This window comes from Channa argus, chromosome 14 (genome assembly GCF_033026475.1).
Source record: "Channa argus isolate prfri chromosome 14, Channa argus male v1.0, whole genome shotgun sequence".
NCBI classification, from domain to species: domain Eukaryota; kingdom Metazoa; phylum Chordata; class Actinopteri; order Anabantiformes; family Channidae; genus Channa; species Channa argus.
This window is the reverse complement of record NC_090210.1, coordinates 5,919,864-5,941,499: the sequence shown is the minus strand read 5'-3', so window position 1 is coordinate 5,941,499 and position 21,636 is coordinate 5,919,864. Positions and strand designations below refer to the sequence as shown.

At 39.1% G+C, this 21,636-nt stretch overlaps 2 protein-coding genes across 10 annotated transcripts in view; both read right to left on the bottom strand.

The window, feature by feature from the left end:
- pask (PAS domain containing serine/threonine kinase) overlaps positions 1–4,539 on the bottom strand; it is a 9,782-nt gene extending 5,243 nt beyond the window's left edge. The window contains exons 1-10 of one of the 4 annotated variants that reach the window (XM_067475521.1): positions 4,201–4,539; positions 3,851–4,102; positions 3,525–3,754; positions 3,255–3,425; positions 2,989–3,123; positions 2,666–2,800; positions 2,222–2,477; positions 1,722–1,906; positions 1,503–1,632; positions 1,179–1,350 (exon numbers count right to left, since the gene is read on the bottom strand). In XM_067475521.1, the coding sequence (XP_067331622.1) occupies positions 1,179–1,350; positions 1,503–1,632; positions 1,722–1,906; positions 2,222–2,477; positions 2,666–2,800; positions 2,989–3,123; positions 3,255–3,425; positions 3,525–3,754; positions 3,851–4,049 (1,613 nt within the window). In that variant the 5' untranslated portion in view covers positions 4,050–4,102; positions 4,201–4,539. The remainder of the gene's footprint in view (positions 1–1,178; positions 1,351–1,502; positions 1,633–1,721; positions 1,907–2,221; positions 2,478–2,665; positions 2,801–2,988; positions 3,124–3,254; positions 3,426–3,524; positions 3,755–3,850; positions 4,103–4,200) is intronic. The other 3 variants (XM_067475525.1, XM_067475522.1, XM_067475524.1) reach the window with 3 other exon arrangements.
- A 231-nt stretch (positions 4,540–4,770) lies between these two features.
- kcnab1b (potassium voltage-gated channel subfamily A regulatory beta subunit 1b) overlaps positions 4,771–21,636 on the bottom strand; it is a 33,519-nt gene continuing 16,653 nt past the window's right edge. For all 6 annotated transcript variants that reach the window (XM_067528791.1, XM_067528795.1, XM_067528792.1 and 3 more), the window contains 12 exons: positions 19,067–19,104; positions 18,290–18,369; positions 17,768–17,812; positions 16,845–16,889; positions 15,530–15,573; positions 12,619–12,705; positions 8,200–8,285; positions 7,698–7,818; positions 7,525–7,619; positions 6,576–6,696; positions 6,347–6,435; positions 4,771–6,242 (listed from right to left, as the gene is read on the bottom strand). In XM_067528791.1, coding sequence (XP_067384892.1) covers positions 6,153–6,242; positions 6,347–6,435; positions 6,576–6,696; positions 7,525–7,619; positions 7,698–7,818; positions 8,200–8,285; positions 12,619–12,705; positions 15,530–15,573; positions 16,845–16,889; positions 17,768–17,812; positions 18,290–18,369; positions 19,067–19,104 — 941 coding nt within the window. In that variant the 3' untranslated portion in view covers positions 4,771–6,152. The remainder of the gene's footprint in view (positions 6,243–6,346; positions 6,436–6,575; positions 6,697–7,524; positions 7,620–7,697; positions 7,819–8,199; positions 8,286–12,618; positions 12,706–15,529; positions 15,574–16,844; positions 16,890–17,767; positions 17,813–18,289; positions 18,370–19,066; positions 19,105–21,636) is intronic.

Here is a 21,636-nt window from a genome sequence, read left to right as displayed (position 1 = left end):
ATTTTATAAAGATATACTGGCTATCACACAGAATCATAGGACTTTTCATAGGCAGTAATTCAGTAGACTACATTTTGAAAATGTTTTGAGTTATAGTTGGCACATTCATACATATAAACAGTTTCACCCATAAGGTGAAGGTTTAATAACTTAATGTGAAAAAAAGCCCCTTGCGTTTCTTTTCCTCATAAGAGATCTAAGAATTTATATTCACTTTTTTTTTTTTTTTTTTAATGTACAAGGAAAAAAACCAAACAAACTGTACATGTAGTACCATTTGTCCAATAGATGGCAAGAGAGGCCTTTCAATACAATGAAAATCTACATTATGAGATCTTCATTGTTCAGTTTCACAATCATGATCTGTCGAGGGTAAACCTGTATAAAGTAATTTCCAAAAATATCTGCACCTTGCAATTCTGTCAGAAAATGCAACCCTGCTCTCAGTACACACAGAACCCCCCAAAAAATGCACTGGAATGCACTCAAAATTGCAAGAAATAATTGCTTCTCAAAATTCCACATGGCATTAAAACCTTTCTGTTGACTATTGTACACTGCTGTCTCTGGTCTGGTGTTCAAAACAACTTATTATTACACCTTTATCATTAAATAAATATATGTCATCTTCTCTGAACAGATGACCGGAGCCTTGAGGTCAGCTCTGAAAAGAGAATGTAGAACCCCTAAAAGGTTTTGCTGCACAATTTGCTTTCTTGTGTAAAGCCATTGAGGAATGCAACAATGTTCCTGTTACTTAAAAAAAATGTGTAGATCTGAATAGATATTCTTGTAAAAAGAGAGAGAGAGAGAAAAGAGAAAGGGGGGGGTGGGGGTGGAAGCATTGTGTGTGTTTGTGTGTGGAGGTAGGGTATAATATTTGAGATGTGGGCTTTATGGTATGTTTTAAATTTGTTGCTTTTTTCATTGTGTGTACCTGTCAAAGACTACAGATGGAAATTAGCCACTGGATAATCTAGTACGAGTCATCTTCCCTCATTTTATGAGACTATTCTTTTGTTCGCAGTCCCTCTTTAAAATGAACACAAATACATATGCAGTGTGCTGCACTTATGTGTACAACAAGCACATGTGCTTACATTAATTTGTTATGTCTACTGGTATATAACCTTCAGTACACAGTCAAGGAAAAAAAAAAGAGAGAGACTTCTACTTACATAATCACCCGCGTGGAGGTGACTTTAGGAGTGGAAAGACTCGACAGAGCACTGCCCTGTTTCTCCAGTCCAGGGCTGGTTCCGGTGAAGATCCTGCCTCTTCCTGTCGAAGTTCTTCCCATGATGGCCTGATGCACCATGGCCATGTCTCCAGCCACTAGTGAGGATGGGTCTAAGGTTCAGATTAGGAAGGAAATAAAATTTAACAAAAACAAAATCACTCCCTGCACTGACAGAGAAGGCCTCAGACATGATGAGAAATTCTCCTGCGTGACAGGCCAAAATACAACCACTGCCATCTTTCAAATATAAATAAATGCTCACCCGATTTTCTCAACATTTTGGATGAGGCTGCACTTTTACAAGCTTCTACTTGAGAATCAGGCAATGGGGTGGTCTTTCTATCAGAGTTCCACATCCATCCATAAAAACCAGGCATCAGGAAAGTGACACTCTGTTGATGACAAAGCAGCATTGACAGAAGTGAGGTTTGGCACAGACATCAATTGAAACAGCTTCACTGAGGTAGTCATATTGGCTAACCTTTCCCTGCAGCTCGTCCTTACTGTAGCCAAACAGACTGAGGGCCAAGTGATTGTGGATCCTGAAGATTGAGCCATCCGGGTGGAGCAGCAGGAGACCACTCAGAGGAGCAAATGCCAAAACTGTTCCAGAGTATTCCAGTGTAGGGCCCGGGGAGATTGCAGTACTGTTCACTTTGATGTCTACTAAAAATCCAGAACCAAGTTTAAGATAAACTATTTAATTAGAGTGAGTTGACTTCATTATAATATTTGGTGAATGAACACATATTGTAGTACATTAAATACTGTAGATAATTTTAACCTATTAATTTTTAAGTAAGTTAAAGTTACACTGTCATTGCTAAATTATCACTGCAAGTCCCATGTTGATCAGTATGGGATGATTGCCAGAGACTATTTGCACGTATCGGTTTTCTCAAAATAATATCAGTTGTGTTTTAATATCTCTGGGTACCACAGTAGTCAAAAGTGCCAGTTTAGGTTTAACATCACACTTACCAGCTGAGTTTTCATGAGGCTGTGCACCATGATCAGAGTGTGATGTTTCAGTCTTGTGAACAGGAGAGGTGAGAGGGGAGCACGTATGCTTCTCCCATATATCTGATTTTTCAAAAGTGTCTGATGGGCAGGTGCAACCAGTCTGAATGTCTTGGTGTTGACGTTTTCTACATAATACTGCTCCTTGTAGTTTGATACACAGAGGGACTAATGAACCCTCTCTGCTTTTACCACATACTCCCTGAACCCTCAGATTCTGAAAAAATTGAAAAGAAAAAACGGTTACAGATTTAGAGAAATACAGAAGTTTAAATTGTGCAATGTTTATTTTATGCATTTCTGGAATTTTCAGAATACACATTGGTAAACAGAATCCTGAAAGCAAAGCATAAAGGGAGCTTTCCTGAGATGAGTGGGACAGTTTTGCTTATAAAGCGGACTTACTTTGGGTAATGCATGACTGTGGAGGGGGATTTGTAAAGAGGGGATTAGCTTCTTAACATGCATCCCTTTTAACTCGTTGGAATGGTGGTAACCATGGAGATGAGCAAACGCCAAGTCACAGGTTAGGATACTGCCCTAGAAATGATTTCAAATGTACAAAATTTATTTAATTAGTTAAAATATGGACATGTTTTAACATCAAGTAGAATATTACTGAAAAAGAGATAGGAGTAACATTCAAATTGTAAAAATATTTAATTCACAAATAACTAAATTCTTAATATAAATAGAAAGAAATAACCACCAAGTTATGATGCACTTACGTTTTGGGACAATGATAGATTAGCTGATATCCTTTCCACATTTTCAATCATGACAAGACAGTGTTCGTCATTTTGTGACTGTCTTTGAATACACACTGACACTGGCACCTCTCCAGAGTGTGTCACAACATCCAACTATTGAAAAGTAGCACAATACAAAACCAAACACAGACAGAAAAAACCTCTTTTAAACATACACTTTGTTGTAAAGGTGGTGCGGATCATGTTTTCATTTTCAGGTTTTTCAAAGTAAACATATTTCATACCACTTTCCCAGACACAGCCTCAACAGTTCCATCAGCTAAGGGAAAATCATCTTCTAGTGCTTCTTCAAGGACTTGACAGGTTTTCTTTAAAAAACAGGAGAGCTTTTTTCCAATCAACTCATCAGTTCTGCACTCAAAAAGTTTGCAAGCCTGTTCATTCGCTGACAAAATCTGAAAAACAAACATGCAGAGTATTTGCATGAGACATTAGCTTTTCACAAGTGCCACTGAACCATACTGCTCACAGCAATTGACTTTTGCATACAGTACCTCTCTGGTTTTGTGGTCAACAGTAAGAATAACTTTGTTTGGGTTGACTGCTGACAGAGATCCTGACAGGACAAACCTTCCAGAGAGCAGCTGACTAAACAGGCTTTCCTCGGTTTGTGACCTAGTGGCCAGGTGTGGCAGGGGGGCCGCAGAAAGTTGGAAACCAGGATGAGAGCTAACACTTTGGTTATTTCTGGCTGAAACTGACGTACAAACATCCAATGGTTCACCTGTCAGTAAAAATTGAGACATTACTTAATTAAAAACGACAACAAAACAACAAACATTAATTCACTGCAAACAAAACAGAGGATTATTATACTCACCGTTAAAGGAACCACAGAAATAACGACGCTGCAATGCCAAAAGGCTGTTCTTGTATAGCGGTCTCCGAATACATGGGTATGACTTATTCAGGTACAAGTCATCTTCCAGTAGATCAGAGGAGAGGTCGGGCACCACACAAATAGTGTCTCCTTTACATCTGATGCTTTGGTTCGAATGAGCCTCAGTCGACAGTGACATCGTTGCTGTTGATTATGCAGTTGGATTTGACAATGGCGGACCTATACAGACAACTTAAAGAATTGTTAACAGCTAAATTTTAACAATTCGTAACATTTAGCTCCTCAGATACTAGCTTCAGTTTAAATATTAAGCGCAACATATCACTCACCTCAAATTAGAACTGAACTGTGCAGCTTATATTCCCTTGCTGTTTGTTTGGACAGATATGAGCCGCAGCAGTAACCGCTGACAACAAGGTAGCGCTAGCTACCTCCGCTGTGCTCCCTGGCTAGTTTTCCATCTGCTAACTTTATTGCTAACGGTACGGCAAACAAAACGGCGACGTGCTGTTAGCTTATAAAACAGCGGGTAAACTATGGTAATTTTGAACGTTGGCGTTAGCACAATTTCGACACTATCACAACAACTTAGTCTTTAATAAAAGCAGATTTTATCGTGATAATTTCATTTCACTCAGCTGTAATTTTTTTGTAAACCGCGGGCTTCAAGCGCCAGCAGCGGAGAACAGTTTAAGAAACATTCTTTAAGCCAATGAAATACCACGGTCCCAAACAACAAATGCTCATTGGATAATTTACCGGAAACGCCCGCCTTGTTTCCATGGAAACAGCGTCACAAAATCAAGGAAAGTAAACCGCTACAAAAATGAGAAAATGTAATGAAATGAAATAAAATAAAAACAATAGTTTTTCAAGTGTAAGCACTTTTCACAAGTCAATTAGGTATTCACTCATCATTTTATTATAAATCAGCAAAACACAGACTATGCCAAACTATGCCAAAATATTTTAAAAGTCACAGACTTTTACTGGGGTCAATACTCTAACTTAGTAAACAACACGTCTACCTTAGCATTGCAATATTATTTAAGTTGTTGTACTGGTTTAAAAAATAGAAGGCATCCATGACATTAATACAAAAGTACTATAGATATTTTAATAATATCACATGATAATTATACCCTCTTTATTTGAATGTACAAATCAAACAAAATGCCTAGATGTTTAATTAGACAGAACCTTACAACATTGATTCCATTATGTAAAACTGGGATCTGCAAGAAGTAGGTTAACTGTTCAATGAGTTCCAGGTGCAATGGTTGCAAGGGTCCATGTGGTTTTATTTTTTTAATGAGTCTTTTCATTAGCTACATGGTCTTGTTTGTTCAATCCACTCAACCCCCCCTTAGGAGGATAATCTCTCCAACTTCAACCAGACAAATGTTTTAGTCACTACACAGAATAAAATTAAATAAATCAGACATTAACTTCACTGACAGTCTGGCAGACTCCAGTTAAAGGTGTACGGGAGGGGCAAAATAGGAGAGTACACTATGATGTACTTTTGCATAAGTATAAAAGGAAAAAAGACAAAAGGATATGATAATCTTTTTCTGACATAGCTGCTCAGCAAGGAAAATATAGGCTATAACAGTCAGTATAGATATAAACTAAAACATGTTTAGTTTAGCCTCTTTGTATAAGCATCAAATTTCTAAGCAAAATTTCAGCTCATCCAGTTCTGAAAGAATTTATAGTTTCAACAGGTCAGCTCAAGCTACAGTGGGATGCTTGAATGCTAATTCCTGGAACACTGGGTGGAGTTTTGATAACGGTCACCTTTTTGTTGTGTACTCAATGAACTGCCCAAGTGTATGAGATTATTAAAAAAAAAAAGCAAGTGCATCCAAACTTTTGTTTATTAAATGCATCAACACCTATATTCACAAAATGTTCACCTAAATTTCAGCAAAATGTATTTCTCAATAATGTGATCTTTTGTTTAATTGAATCTCTGGTTCAATAGCTTCTGCTCAGTTTCTTGAAGCCAAAGACACTTGATGGGCCCGCTAATTGTTGTTTAGACTGAATCCAGTTGCTGGCTGTTATAGCTGTAGCATGCATGCTTTGTCAAGTAGCTCACTTTAGAAGACTTAGTACTGTTTTTTTCTTCATACAGACATAGAGCCAAGCAGAACGCTTTACACAGTGAAACACAGTCATTCGCGCATACAAGCAGAGTTGGGCATTTCTCGTCCCATGGCTGTCAAAAGTCAGCTTTCGTAAGCTTTTGAAGCAGTTCACTAACATAGGGTCCATACTAATGATGGTAGTCTCTTTTACTCTGAGGACGATTTGCCAGTATATGATCAACCTCTGAGGCGATGCCTGGTGTCATCTTTGGAATTACCTGTAGTACGCCAAACATAGAAAGAGCACCTGATCAATATTGTATGACTAGTCCAAAAATAATATTTTTTTTTTTGTGTGTTACATGGGGAGTGGTCTTTATACCTGAATGGCTCCCAGATTCTCTGTTAGCTGGCTTGGATTAGAGGATCCCAGCAGCACTGAGCTCACTCCCTCGTTCCTCAGGCACCAGGCTGTTAATTGAAGATAGGAGGAATCATTACAGTTGTTAAAGTTATATTAAGGTATCAGACAGTAAACAGAGTGACGTTTAATTTGGTTATGAAATATTTTCTTTGCTTGTTAGAACGGAAAGTTGAACGTCTTTCATTACCTATGGCTAGCTGTGGCAAAGTACACCCAAGCTTCTCTGCGATATGAGCCAGTTCCTTTAGTTTGGCTTGCTGTTTTCTCCCATCATCACTCATTATTTTCTCCCTCAACCACTGGTATGGCTAGAAGAATAACAAAAGGGGAGCAGTAGAATTATCATAGTAATTCAATAAAGTACTTTAAGATATCAGTGTACTCAAAAGTGAACTTGAATTCAACATATAGACTTCTCAAGAAAGAGCTAAGAAAAAACACACAAGAAATTACTGTTGTGAGTACTTCAAAAATTGTGAATTGCAAAAAATGCAAATTAAATTGCAAAAATAAAAATATAAAAATGTGAGAGAGAAATATTCATTCTAGCTACTGAAATCTGGGCATTGAAAGACCAACTAAAGAATCAAATTAACTTCCTTTTGAAGTAATTTTTTTTCTTGACCATTTCGTGTCTAACTTGAACAAAATTAGTCAGTTTACAAAAATAAATTAGATCACATGGTCATTTAAGAGTATAAACCACAACAAGGTATTACATGTGATTCTGGATTTAACAAAATGTTCTCGATACATGAACAATGCTGTCTGTAATCGGAAAACAATACATAGTGGTGCCAAAGCAAATACCATTAGAATTATACCTTATAATCCGGTACAATAACTTTAACTAGTTAAGTGAAATGATGCTGTACTAAACTATGCATCCATTTTCTGTCAGCGCTTATCCTAGGTGGGTCGCAAGGGGGCTGGATCCTATCCCAGCTGTCATAGGGCGAGAGGTGAGGCTTGCGTGTCAGCTTGGGGAGAACGTGCAAACTCTACAAGGAGGGGCCGTTGCCAGCCCTGGCTGTAAGGTGGCAGTGTTAACCACTCCACCACATGCTGCACCTGTACTAAACCAGATTTAAGCAAAGTAACTGACATAGCCCTAATAAATGAAATTCAACCGGTACCTTCAGTGAGGCCCTGGAGGACTCTGGGACACCATTCTCATATTTTCCAGTGATAATTCCACAGGCCAAAGGCGACCAAGATACAACACCTACGCCTGAGAGAAAAATAACCACTGAGAAATAGGATACACAATCTTTCACAGCCACATCAGGGAAACCCACTGTAAACGGACCTATCTTATGGTAGAGCTCCGGAAGCTGGGTTTCCACCTTCTCCCTCTGGAAGAAATGATACTCAGCCTGCTCACACACTGGTGGAATGAGATTAAACTGCCTGGCCACAGAGTAGGCTTCCTAATTGAATGTAAAGAGGGAACGAAAAGAAAAAGGAGAAACGTTAATGAGGAAATGTTCATACACAGACCTTTATATTTATATTTGTTCCTTCCTATTTCTGAGTGTATGCTGGTAAATATGAATTTAAATTTCTGTTTAGCAATTGTAGCTTGTGTCAGATTGTCTAGTTGATGTTCATCACATTTGATTGTATAATGCAGAAATATGAAGCGAAACCGAAACGTTTACCTCCAACTCATTTGCAGTATTCAGTTTTTCTTTACGATGCCTCTGGATATTTTGTAGTTTTTTAATTTAGACTAATTTATAATTTAGACAGCTAATTTGTTTCTAAATGTGTTTCTTGGTAGTGCAAATTTTCCCAGAAAACGATTATACCATGATCTCCATAGCGGACCAACGTGATGTCCCCCAGTACATGGCCATCCCTTGGTTGATAACATGAGTCATTGCTCTCACTATCTCTGTAAAACAAAAGAAAAATCAAACAGTAGATACATTGTTAATAGCCAAACAGAGGATGGCGCCACAGCTTTAACATCTACAAAACCCTTTTTAACATTCAACTTATATTAAGGTCAAAGAACTTAGATTAAATAAATCTTTGGTAAAACTGACCCTTTTTTGGTGTCTTTGTGAGAAAGGCTGGTCTCCTTCTAAACTCATTTAAGCATATACTGCTTTTTGGGGGTCACACTACTAAATGTGGACAAATTGTGGCAGGTGTTGAAAGAAACAACTCAGCCAACCTTGGCAGTGTGCTTGTGAAGTTGAACGAATTAATGGCAAGTTAAAAGTGAAAAGGATAAAGTCAGCCACAGTAGCCTTCAGCAATTTGTGTATTTCTGCCTGAGGCTGCAGCAAGGAAGTTATGGTTTGTGGAATAGTGAATGAGCAAAAGTGTATTCAATAAAAACTACTGTGAAGTTCTTTCTCAAGGGAGTTTTATTATAACAAGGGCCAACTTTAGAAAATACACTTCAAAACGTGTGTCTCCTGTATGTTGTACACTATCTCTGTAATTACTGAAAAATCATCAACAAGGTGATGAAATAATTTAGGTGTTGACTTTAGCCCGTATTTGCTTTCTTTAGTAAGTAATTGTGCTTAAAGTGCACTGAAGAAGCATCTGCTTTAGCGCAATGCAAACTCTGCTGCACAATATGAAGCAAAGGGACTAAAATGAGGCTGAAGAGATGAGAACACAGCAGAATGTGATTAAAAAGAGTGATTCCTTTTCATCAGTAGTTCTCTCTCTGGACCAAAATGGAGCTCAGCGAGAGACAGAGAGCAAGTGTGTGTGTGGGTGAAGCAGGTGGGAGGGTAGAGGAATAACAGTACATCTGCTCCAAAAGGAAGGGAGGGAGTGAGGGATTTGGAGGGATGTAAGGACAGAAGGAAAATTGTGAACCAAGTAGAAACCTTAGAGGCACACACAGTTCATAAGAGTTTGTGAATATATAAATTATCCACCTCATTGCCAGGAGGGGAGCATGACAAATTGATTTACAGCAACATCCAAGCTACTGGTCAGTGTAAACATACATTTTGTTTCCACAAGGCTGCGGTGAGTCATCATGTCCAACACCAGACTGCACTGAGCCTAGAGCTCAGGTGAGAAATCCAGTAAACACCATCAACACCCCACTCACTAAAACCCACTGCAAGTCCCCAAGTGGGTGAGGTTGTGGGCACATGCAGATGGTAATGTATACTTATATCAGCAACTGTTAGTGTGCTACAATGTGACTATGTACCATTTAGATTTATGCAGCTGCATTCAGCATCCAGTTTGCTTAGTTTAGCACAAAGGCTGATAACAGCTGGATTCTCACTGTCCAAAGGTAATACCTTACTTATAACTACCAGCCCTTTGAAAGCTTGCTAATGTTCAATGTGGATGTTGCCCGACCCAGAAATTTGCAGTATGTAACATTTATAAAAACACAATGTCTCAGTTTTTTGTGCATGTTAGACAAGCGAGCTAACGATCAAGATAATTACAATACTTTAAAGGTGCTGGAAGCCAGACTTGTGTTTTTCTTTTTGGTTGTCTTTATGTTAAGCTAACTTCACATGTATTTTTCAAAATGTCTCTCCCTAAAGATGCTGAAACATGTAATATTAGTAATCATCATCATCATCATCATCATCATCATACTAAGATCTTGGTTGTGTTGAAAAAATTGTAATTTGTGTATATTTATGTTATATGTGACTGATTGCTTCACGGTTCATATTGCAACAACTATAAACTATAATAATATCATATGTGTGTTCTGCTTTTGTGTGAGCATAATCCATGAAATCTGAGTTTACCTTTCTATAGGTTAAATGCCAAACCCACTGTTGCAAATTTGCAAACTGTATGGTCTGGATCATTTGGTCAGCCTGCAGGTACTGCTGTGCCCTTCTGCAGAGTGCAGCAAAGAGTATAGATTAAAGGATATGACACACACTGCTATACTTATTTGTCTATGTGGAGGTCAAGGTGTCTGCAGGACTGATTTGCTGACTTGTTTAGGACATGGTGACACACAGTTTGAGAGCTAATGTGTGACCTTCTCCTCATGGGTGGTGGTCACATTTCTGCAAAAGTTTAATGGTCAATGAAGTCCTTTCACAGTCTAATGATCTTGGGAAAGAAGGTTTTAAATGTGCAGCCAAAAGGAAGATAAGAACTGGAAGATTTTTTCTGTAAATATATGTAATATTCTGGCACTTAAAAAAATGTCCTGGCTGGATGGCTTTAAGCTTGTGCTCAGTATGCTGTGGCAAAACCATTTGATTTGCTCTGCAATGAACAACAACTGGCTGGAGGGATTATTATTAAGTCTATTACACATGCCATGTCTGCTCTTTTGCTCTACCACAAACTAGGTAGAATAGGATACATTTCTTGTTCACTCCATCTGGGTTATTTTCACATTCATTTGATTGAATTGATTCAATTTGCTTCATACAGCTCTGTCAAATAAAAATGATGTGGAATGAGTGGATAGAATCATTATGCTGAGATGTGGACAGTTTACTCTGGAGGCTAGGATATGCCCTTTAAAATGAAAAACTGACTGTGGCACAGATGTTTCTCCTTGAGGCACATTTTCATCATATTTCCCATAATCTGAGTACCTCTGAAATTCAAAATATGTTAGATAAAATGACAGCTTGGGGAAATGTTTAATACAATTTCATTACCATAAACGACAGCAAGGAGCAGTAAAGGGAATGAAAAACAGTAAGAGGGATGCGAGAAAAGAGAAAGTTGGATATTTGTGACACCAGTTGGGTCTGTCTGCTGTTTGACAGGATATAAGCCAAAAAAACAAAGAAAGTCAAAAACACATAGTGGGAGACAAAAGAGAAACACACAAAGAGGCGTGAGTGGATGGGAGAAAAGAAGCAGTGATGGTAACAAAGACGGACTCTGCAGCCATGGCATAATCTTTTCTTTTTTGTCCCCAAGGGGACATGAGTTGTCTAACACAAATCGGAAGTAGTTAAAGTCACAAGAACAAAACACAACCACAAATACATGCACACTCATTTGTTACTCTGGTTAACATTCTCATTTTGACCATACATTTGAAGCTTGAGGGCCTTTTTTCTGTGCATTGCATTGTATGTTGGTTATCCTAAAAAGTTGCAGGCACAGGTGGGTGTATAAATCAATACCTTAGACATGAACATAGCAAATCCTCCCAACTGCAGATGCCCATAGCTGTAGAATTGTGGCCTACTTTACACTACATTACATTACTATATTACAGTGGCCTTATTCCGCTGTAATAAAAGAGGAAGCACATGTGCACACTGATTTACACTGATTAATGCACTGACTGTGTTTCAGAGATGATGATATTACAACACACTCATCTTTATAGTTATCAATGTCTGCTTTTCATCTGACATGTGTCTCAGTTCTGTTTATATCACCCTGTCATACTCCTGATCCATTAATCTATCAATCATATTAGACTTAGTGACATTAGCTGACAATAGTGAAATTACTTTATCAGCATAGACAACTTCCTAGAAAGTTTGATGGAACAGGCCCCAAAGTGTGTCTACCAGTCACCAGTACTACAAGCGCAAGCAAGGTCCCTGGAATACAAGTACAACAGATTGGACTCCCACAGTCTGCTGGCTCACAGGGGAGGAAGCATGAGGGGCAAAGGGGAAAGACTGAAAAATATTTTTGTGAGACCAATGGGATACAATCCTCTCTGTCAAATGCTACCTGTGGAGGATGGTTTGTATGACGGGACAGAAGATGGGCCCACATATATATGATGGCCACATGACAAGAGAGCAACTGAGGAAGAACTTGGAAATATGTAAAAGAAATAAATGGTGACATAAGGTGTGTGTGAAAGGCAGTACTAGGCAGTACTGTTCCTCCAAGTGCTGGAGGAACAGAGCGCACAGTAGGGCTTGTATCTAGTGAGACCAGCCCAAAAATATGCCAGCTTCCCCCAGGGGAGCCTGATAATCCTCCTTCTGAAGAACAGGGAGGGCTGGGAGTGGGTGCAGCTCAGAGACCCTGTGGAAACTAACCATCCCGCAGAGACATAAGAGAAAGCTTGAAATGTGTGTGTGTCAGAGGGATACACATGCACACACAACTGACCACAAAGTCATACTCCTCTGGTCAAAGGCAAAGGTCATCAGTCCAACGAGGGCAGCGGCCTTGTCAGTATTTCTCACCTTCTTATGTTTCAGAACAACACGCACAGAACAACAACACCCCCACCCCCACCCCACCCCGCCCACAAGGTCTGCTCTGGGATCACTCACCCTCCATGGGAGTGTTGTTGTCTGGCCGGTTGGCAAAAACCACGTCCACATACTCAAGCTGCATCCTCTGGAGGGAGCCCTTTAGACCTGAATTGAGAGGACAAAAAAAGCAGAGTTTTGTGCATTGAGAGACCATCCGCACATAAGTCCAAAACAAAGCATAACAATAAATATAAATCATGAACTGTGTATTGGTTGTTCCTATATACATATACTGTGTTCACAAGCCATAACTTTAACACATGCTTTGGCATACTTGGAATAAAAAATCAACTCATGAGCCTGGAGTATCACCCTCAACTCATAAATACTGCAAAGATCAGGGGACTAACAAGACTTATTACAGAATAATTCCGACATGCTAGCAGTTGTAAAATCTTGGGACACTTGAGTTGTGGACACGTCCACTTAGTTCTGCAGAGAAGAGTAAAATAACCATCTCTTCTACAGTATTTCTTCTTGCTAATTAGCTAACACCATTGCCAAGTCTGTTGCAGAATGTTTAACGTATGGTGATGAAGAGTACTAGTATTCTATTTTCATTTGAACCATAACATCAGGTAAAAGTGAAAATAGGGTGAATTGGATCCTGGGTCAACATGTTCATAAACATGGCAAAGTGACAGTTAACCACATGTGACTCAAGCCCTGCCAGCTGCTTCCGGCCTGCCACAGCTTTTGGGTAGAGCAAGTAATTGAATCTGTGTTGTCATATGCAGTCTGGTTTACCTATTATGAGTCATGGTTATAGCAGAACAATCCATTTACCAGACAATAAAATCTTAAATTGTTGGCAGAAGAGACGCACTGTTTACCTGCTCGTTAACTTTCTTATTGTTCAAATATAAACTGAATATTTATAGTAACAACATATGAATGATTGAATGAGTTTGGCACATTAATCTAAATGTTACAATGGCATTTAAAAAAATAATATTTTAACAATGTTTATTTATGTTATCTTTAAAAATAGAAATAACATTCTTATAAATGAAAAACTGAATTCAGAAGCAACAAAACTTCTCAGGTGTTTTCCCATACCTGCTGGGGCAAATTTAGGAGGGCTCAATGCCCCCAAACAAACAAACACACACACACACACACACACACACACACACACACACACACACACACACACACTGAATTACTGTATTGGATTCACAATGTGAAATTTTAAAAGCCAAACAGAGAAATTAGGACGGATGTCAGGATTGATTTATCTTCAGCAGAGTTCATATCACTGTCACTACTGCTGGTAAGAAAATCCATGTAGAGAAAAAGCCCTGCACCTGTAAAATCATTTATCCTTGTTACATAAATGGATGCTCTCTTGACAGTCAGTGGAAGAACCAAACAACTCAAATCCAAAGCCAAGAGGATGATAAAAAGGAAGAGGAAGAGGAGGAAAGTTTGTGTTTATTTCTTGGCTTTATTTCAGCTTTCAGTATTTGTCGGATGAGTAAGGCTGTATACTGGGGAAAGGGTAAGAAATGGCAAGAAACAGTAGATAAGATTAAAGATGAAACGCAAACACACAAGAATGTCACCAAGAAGACAGCAGAGCAATAAAGAGACGAGGCAAAAGATACTTTTTGCACTCTTGAGTATGTGAGTGACTCTGGCAGATTAGTGCCAGAGGCTTCATCATCGCCTGCTAATCCCAGTTGAGAATTATGCTCTCCTCACCACTGTTAGACACACTTATTCCTTCTTCTGTCATCTGCACTCCCACAATTCTAGAAACACCCATTAAACGGATCGTAATCTGAGCCTGCACCATCATCACAAGCAGTTTCTGCTGTCTCATGGATTAGTTAGAGTTTACTGGTTGTGAAGGGAGTCTATTTTTGGAACAGAGAAAAGATGTTGAACAAAACTCTTACACAGTAGTCTGCCGTAAATTTCTTTGTCCCTTCAGCTTATTGTGTGAGTTCAGAGTCGCCACAGTGGATCATTTTTCCGCATGTTGATTTGGCACAGTTTTTACCACAGATGCCCTTCCTGACGCAACCCTCCCCAATTTCTTCCGGGACCAGCACTGAATGGCTGGGGATGGGGATGGGCTGGATAAAATCTCTGACATTTCATGTGAAGAAAATGGTAAATGCACTCGTTGCTTGTTGGGAAGATGTGTCAACTGATGTGCTAATTTTGACGCATAACCAATGAAATGGCCCATTAACTCGCCCGTGGTGTCGCCTTCAACCAGTAGTAGAGAAGTGAATGTCAACAGATGTTTCATTCCGCCAGTTCATTAGCATGTGGTGACATGTGCCACATGACCAGTGACAGGAATACTGCACCTTTCTCTCCTGGATGCTACCCATCATCTGGAAGGACACACGCTGTTTAGCTAATTGCCACCTTTCCTTCCCCCAGTCTCCCACTCTCTTCTACTTTTGTGTTGTTATTCCTTTTTTATTCTCTTCCAACCCTGTCTAAGAATGTTCCCCTTCTCTTGTTTGGGGGAAAAGTTGCAGAGGCTGCGCTAAATGGTAATTTCGTGGGAGAGAGCTGAGTCACTGCAGGAGGTGCATTGCGCTGTGGGCCGGATGGTGAGTCGTCTGGGAAGTGGCGTGAATCGAGCCAAGGGTATGGTTTGTCCTTATAAGCTTGGGCAAGGCCACTTTGTATGAGAGAAAACCTTTGTGGTAGCTCTATGATGCAACAGTATTTTAAAATGACACCTGTTAATAGTAAACAAAGAATCTGATATAGATTTTGATATACGACTGGCTGATACAGCTTTTACATTCTGCTGGGTGCACATTCTGAGAAAAATCAAAGAGAACACAAGAGGCACAGACGGGATAAAAGGGGGAGGAAAGGTGACAAAAGAGGAAGATTGCATAGTGCTGACTGATGGGGTAACATGAAGGACAAAGCAGAGGAGAGGAAATCGACTTGTTACCTTCAATGATGTGTTTTCTGTTGAGCCCTCTCTCTGTCTCTGCTCTGCAACAAACAGGAAGAGTGCATGTCAAGAGTGTCCGTACATATCCATATTTTGTACCCACACACAACTCTTGAACTGAAGCAGATCACTAAACATGCAAAAAAAAAAACCTGCATAACCAAGCACTGCACCGACAAATCACTGAGGAGACGTACACCTAGCCGACACACCGCAGTGGGCCATAAACTGTGCAGTGGAGTAGCACGATGCTTTGTCACTGTCTGTTCTGATTACCAGTGATTTGCTAGTGGTCTCCCAGTCAGCACAGCTTTCCTGGTTTGCAAAATCTGGGCAAAAACTTGATAATCACTTGGGTGAAATATGAAAGCATGCATAACCAGGCTACATTAAACTATAGTAGTTGTGTAATATATTGTCATATAGCAATATTTATCGAACTCTTGAGAGTCTTGAATTCAGCACTTGTTATGGGGAGGGCTACATATTGTTGATTGTCTACTAGCTATTATAGTGATACTTCTACATAAATATTTTAGCATGTTTTTATAGATTTTCTTTGGGTGCTTGGGGGAAAGGCTACAAGTTGTACCATAATATTAACATCACTACCTTATGAAACCAGTTGCAACATGAACTGGTCTGTTGCCTGCCTCCTGACATGTACCTTTCTTTTAGCTCTGTCATGGTCACCACATTGTCAGGGAACTTGTCAGGGAAATATCTGTGTCTGTAGTGCCGCATGTCCATCAAGGTAGTTAGTCAATTTTGTCTGTCTGACTTGTACTTTTTAGCATGAAGCAGACAGTAGGAATGTAGCTGTTTTGCTCAAAACAGCTGCCGATTTGTATGAAAGTGAAGCTTTCATAATACACCTGCAAATTTCCAAAATTGTGCTTACTGCGTTTTTTTCCACCTGAGCCTGCATTTTCGTTTTCCATTTTATTAATTTCTTTTCCTTTTGTTCCATTGTTTTGCTGTTCTTCATATTTTCATGTCTTTCTGCCTTTTGTAAGTGCAATAAAGAGTAAGTGTGCAAATATCTGTGTTTGGATGATGAGATGTTTGACAGCCCTCTCAGGCTCCCACAGCTCACTTACAGCTCTCTCAGCTGGGGGTTAAGTTGTTGTTCTCTAAATCCACCTGTCAATGAGACTGATTATATTCTGATAGTCTTACAATTAACCGGCACAATTGCCCAATTAGTGGAGGCTGTAGCTCAGTTGGTTAAACAGTCGTCCACGGATCTCCGCTCGTGGCTACATGTCTACATATACACATGCTAGGCACAAGTTCATGTGCACGTACTTACTTTCCTCCCCAGTAGAGCTTTGTGGTGATCACCAGACTGGATCTCCTGATGGAAGACAGACACATCAAAAGGCCATTGAAAAGAACATAACAGTTATTCCCAAAATTGTAACTCAGTATGCATGCAAGTGTGCATGACTATATATGTGTTTGCAATTGCAATGTGTCTACAACATTTCATTTTGTTTATAATGAAGTGTCTGCAGTGTGAAAAGGCAGATGGGCTTCAATTATTTTTTAGGCATATAACTTATCTAGCACAGAGAATTACAGACTCCTTTTTTAACTCCTTTTTCTGAACTCTAGCAAGATAGCTCCCACACTACACAATCCCCCATGCTCAAATGATCAATAATTTAAATGGATCCAGAGCTGAGGTGAAAGCAGGCAGAGAGCTGGCATGACTTGCTGAGAAGGCTGTTACACATAACCAAGAATGACGACCGCAGTGTGGAAGTGATATTACATTTGTTTGGAGATTCAAAGTTTTCCAGAGGATCACTCTTCTGATCCCAGTTCAACGGTCATCCTCTGTTGGGAAACTAATGACATTCCCAACAGTATCAGCTATTCTTTGTTTTAGAGCTAGTTAGCAAAGGTTAGAGAGCGAACATGCCAAACTAAGAGGCTGATGTTAAATGTTTCACTGCTAAACATGATGAACATTAATAGCCTTGACACTGCAAACACCGCTGATGGCAGCATTTAGCAGAATCCATAACAGCCTTACAGAGATGCAAGCCAGACACCAAAATCACATGGAAAACCTCGTGTGTGGAGGTTGTTATGGCATGATATTAATGCAATGGCATGTGAGTGTTGGTGGGAATTTTAGCTATACAGTGTATCTGCACATAAACAATTTAAACCTGTTCTTTGAGCACTTTTTAAAATCTTTTGCCTCGTTAAGAAACTGTACTTTACCTCCAGCACTTTTTCTTTATGATGTTTCCCAGGATTATCTCTGCTCTGTAAAGAAACACACGAGGAAATGATGAGATCGTATCACAGGCTGCCATTCCTCTGAGACTATAAGAGCAGCTTTTATCTGCCACAGATCTACAGCATGAATAGCTGATTAAAAAATTACTAGGACAGCAAGATAATGCATAAACAGCTTTTTTGTTGTATGCCTGAATCTCAGCAGCAATCGTGAAATTAATATTCATCCGCATAAAGGCACAGCATGTCCCGCATTATTCACCGCAACAATGTCCTGGCCTATGAAGTTAGACTGAGCTGTGAACATAATGGGAGCCTCCAGTGATGAATAAGATTATGCAAATCACGTTAGAGCCACAGCTATCTGTCTTTTTTGGCTTCGTCAGGTGAATACTTCCTGGTCTGGGGTTAAACCTTGTTAACATCTTTGGGGAAAAGTGCTGACAAGGCCAGAAAAGTGCTCTGTGGATGTGAGGTAGATAACAAATCAGAAGCATCACTCACTTCCCCCCGGAATAGACCTCAGCCGTGTCGAACAGGTTGACCCCGCTTTCATAAGCGATAGTCATCAGCTGCTCTGCCACCTGACAAAAACAAGAAACGTTTCCACTCATGGACTCCACTGTGGTATAATACATAACTATAAATATTAGCACACACTTTAAAAAGTGTGCGCTAGGAAAATCCCTTAGAAGCTCAAAGAGTGAACAGCTTTTTGTAGCTGGGAAATACATCACCAGGAAAATTGTATGGGCTGCTTCGTGATTGAACTTGTTGTTGTTTACTGCTCAATATATTTTCTGGAGTATATTGACCTAGTTCTTGAGCCTGCACTTTATTCACAGCTGTATGTGGAAAGGACAATTTTGTTATGCTCATGTTTTGTTTTGGTGACTTTGTTTGTCTGTCTGTGTGCGTCACTTAGTCCCAGTGGTCATCAGACAGTGATGAGCTGCCCCCAATTCAGTGTTTACCCCTTCAAGGGAAGATCAAGGCATTGGAGGAGGTCTTCTGCTTAATAACTTGTGACAGAGAGAAATAAGACCTGACTGCTTGGCCTTGGTAGAGTCAACAGGGAGCTAACAGACTGCTGTGAGATTGGGAAACTGATATTGCAATGATTACAGTGCTCCACTTACACAATCACCATTTGACCAAAATTGCTCCCATGGGGGTAACGAAGTGGGTGTTGGGAGCTGTCAAAGCTGCTCACTAGCTGTATTTGCAATGTCTAGAATAATGAAAACTTCTCACAAGTTGCGATGGCTTGAGACATCTTACCTCATCACAGATCTGACCTCCAAATGTTACCCATGTGCCTGTTAAAAAAATGTCAGAGTCAAACTTTTCAAAGAAACAAAAATTATGCAAGAACTTTTGCACGTAAAACCAAAGTCACAAGCCATTTTAGTTACACATTAATTAATAAGTTGACATTTTGGCTTGGACACATGACAAAATGTCCCTGTCCTAAAGGCATCATAGCTACGTAAAAGTCAAGGTTGAGAGGGAACAGGCTGACTGTCATATCAGTATCACATGTTCAGAGCTATGTGTCCAATATGTATAAGGGAGCAGAGTACTAGAGAAATGTAGCAATGAGCCTTGGTATCGGTCATTTTGTCTTTTTAGATATTATCACTGGGTGGTGATATTTAAATTATACACAAAACTGCTTAGATGTTTATTTGTTTCTTTTGGATGTGCAGCTATTGCATTTGTGTGTAAATCCCTATCCTGAGCATTCATAGCCAGAGCAAACAAAAGAATTTGTCTTGTCTGATGACAGGTACCCTTGGTCATTTTTAGGTCTAATTTTTTTATTTCCTCGATGCAAGAGCCTCCAGCACAGGAAGATTTGATTTTGTGCAAAGCAACTTTTAATATTTATCTTAACCGTTCCTCACTTCCAAAAAGGGCTTGGTGCAGATAAAACTACTGTCATATTTCAATGGCTGTCATCTTTAATACTTTGCCTAACTCTCAAATATATTGATTAACATTTAAATGTCAAAAACAATGACTTACCATTTGTCTGTCAACTTTAAACCCTAGTGCTCAAATTCAACTTAAATTCAACTTTCACTGGTGACCCCAAGGAGGTCACCAGTGGTACAGCATCATTATCATTTTAACAAATGTTTAAAATCAGTTTGTTTTTTTAAACACAATCGAAAACAAAAAGTATTAAATGCACATTCAGGACATTTCTGTAGGTCTAATGTGGCCTGTTTTAGCACTGTTGAATTCCTTTTTTCTAATTGATTTATTTAGTTTAGAATATAACAGTCTTGTAAATTATGTACTGGTTAGTAAGTAATTTGTTATTATTGAATATGTATAGGAATTTTAAAACATATGTTGTTTATTCTTTCTATTTTGCCTTTTATAACAGATGATGAACAGATACAAATTATTATTATTAATGGGTGAATTAATGGCTTATCCTGTGTTGGGTTGCGGCAGGCTGGTGCCTATCCCAGCTGTCATTAGGTAAGAGGCAGGGTACACCCTGGACAGGTCTATCTCAGCATCAACACATTCACACCTATGGTAAATTGGAGTACAAGGAGGAAACCCATACAAGCAAGAGGAGAACATGCAAACTCCACATATTTATGCTGGGGACCTTCCACAGCAGCTGTGCAGGAGCAGCGTTAGTTAATCCCTCCACAACTGTGCTGCCATAATTTTATTTTTATTATTAATATTATTACCCAACCTCTGTTCTCCCCTCAAAAAGCATTAGACTGAAGGCACTTTTTATCAAAATGTTTATATTCTCATCCTAATCTTCTATCACTTGATCCTGTCACATGCTGTGTGTTGTCATTTACCATTAATAGGAAATCCAATAGAGGCTGTTCTTAAATCTGCAGCCAATTTTCTAAGGTGCTTATAGTAAAGTAAAAAATGTAAAGCTGAAGTGGTGAAACAGGGAAACCCACATACAAACAGTTTAGACGACTTTTTAAAATGTGCATTTCAGAAATATCCTCATGAAAGCACATTTTATCCTTCAGCTTTAACTCTTGTTTCCTCAAATAGCTTGGTGCAGTTTAGACTGACATCACCTGTCATCTGTCCAAAGCTAAAAAAGCTTTTTAGGTAATAGTGGTACTGAGGCTACCAATAAACACCCGTGTATTTGATTTAGTCTCAGGTCATTTGAGTTCCTCTTACAGTCCCAAGCAAATGCATGTGCAAGGCCTGAATAATGTACGAGTCAATCCCAGACTCTGCTCTTTCTCCAATATATACTCTTATATTCGCCAAACATCTTTCTGTCACATGAAACCAAGTGTCATTTTACAAATAATAACAATAACACATAAGCTATTGTTAAATCATCAGCATGTGCTTGAGGGGTGTAGGTGACTGCAACACTTTTTCTAACTGATAAGTTTGGTATTCGAGAAATACACTTATTAATTAACAGTAATAGAGTTAAAGGACTAAACAAAACAGCTTTAGAGGTGCTAATACAAAGATTCTGCTTTGGACAGAGCAGTTTTTTTGCTGCTTCAACATAAAAAGCTGCTAGAGGTTGCTCCTACTTAATGCAAAGATGCCATCACTCTTTTCATACAACTCTCAGAAAATTGACTGTGCTTTTCTCAAAATGTCACAGTATTACTTTGATTTGATAATATAGTTCAAACACTAAAACACAGAAAGACACTGAATCAAATGCTAAAGCGGTTTTGATTCTCACAGTGAAATCCTTGCCTCCTCCTACACAAAACTGGTACAGGAGTAGATCGATGTTTTGCGTAGAGGCAATTCTGCGGCTAAATTAATAAAATGATTAACTAACTTACTCATTTTCTCTCATTAGGCTATGACTTTCA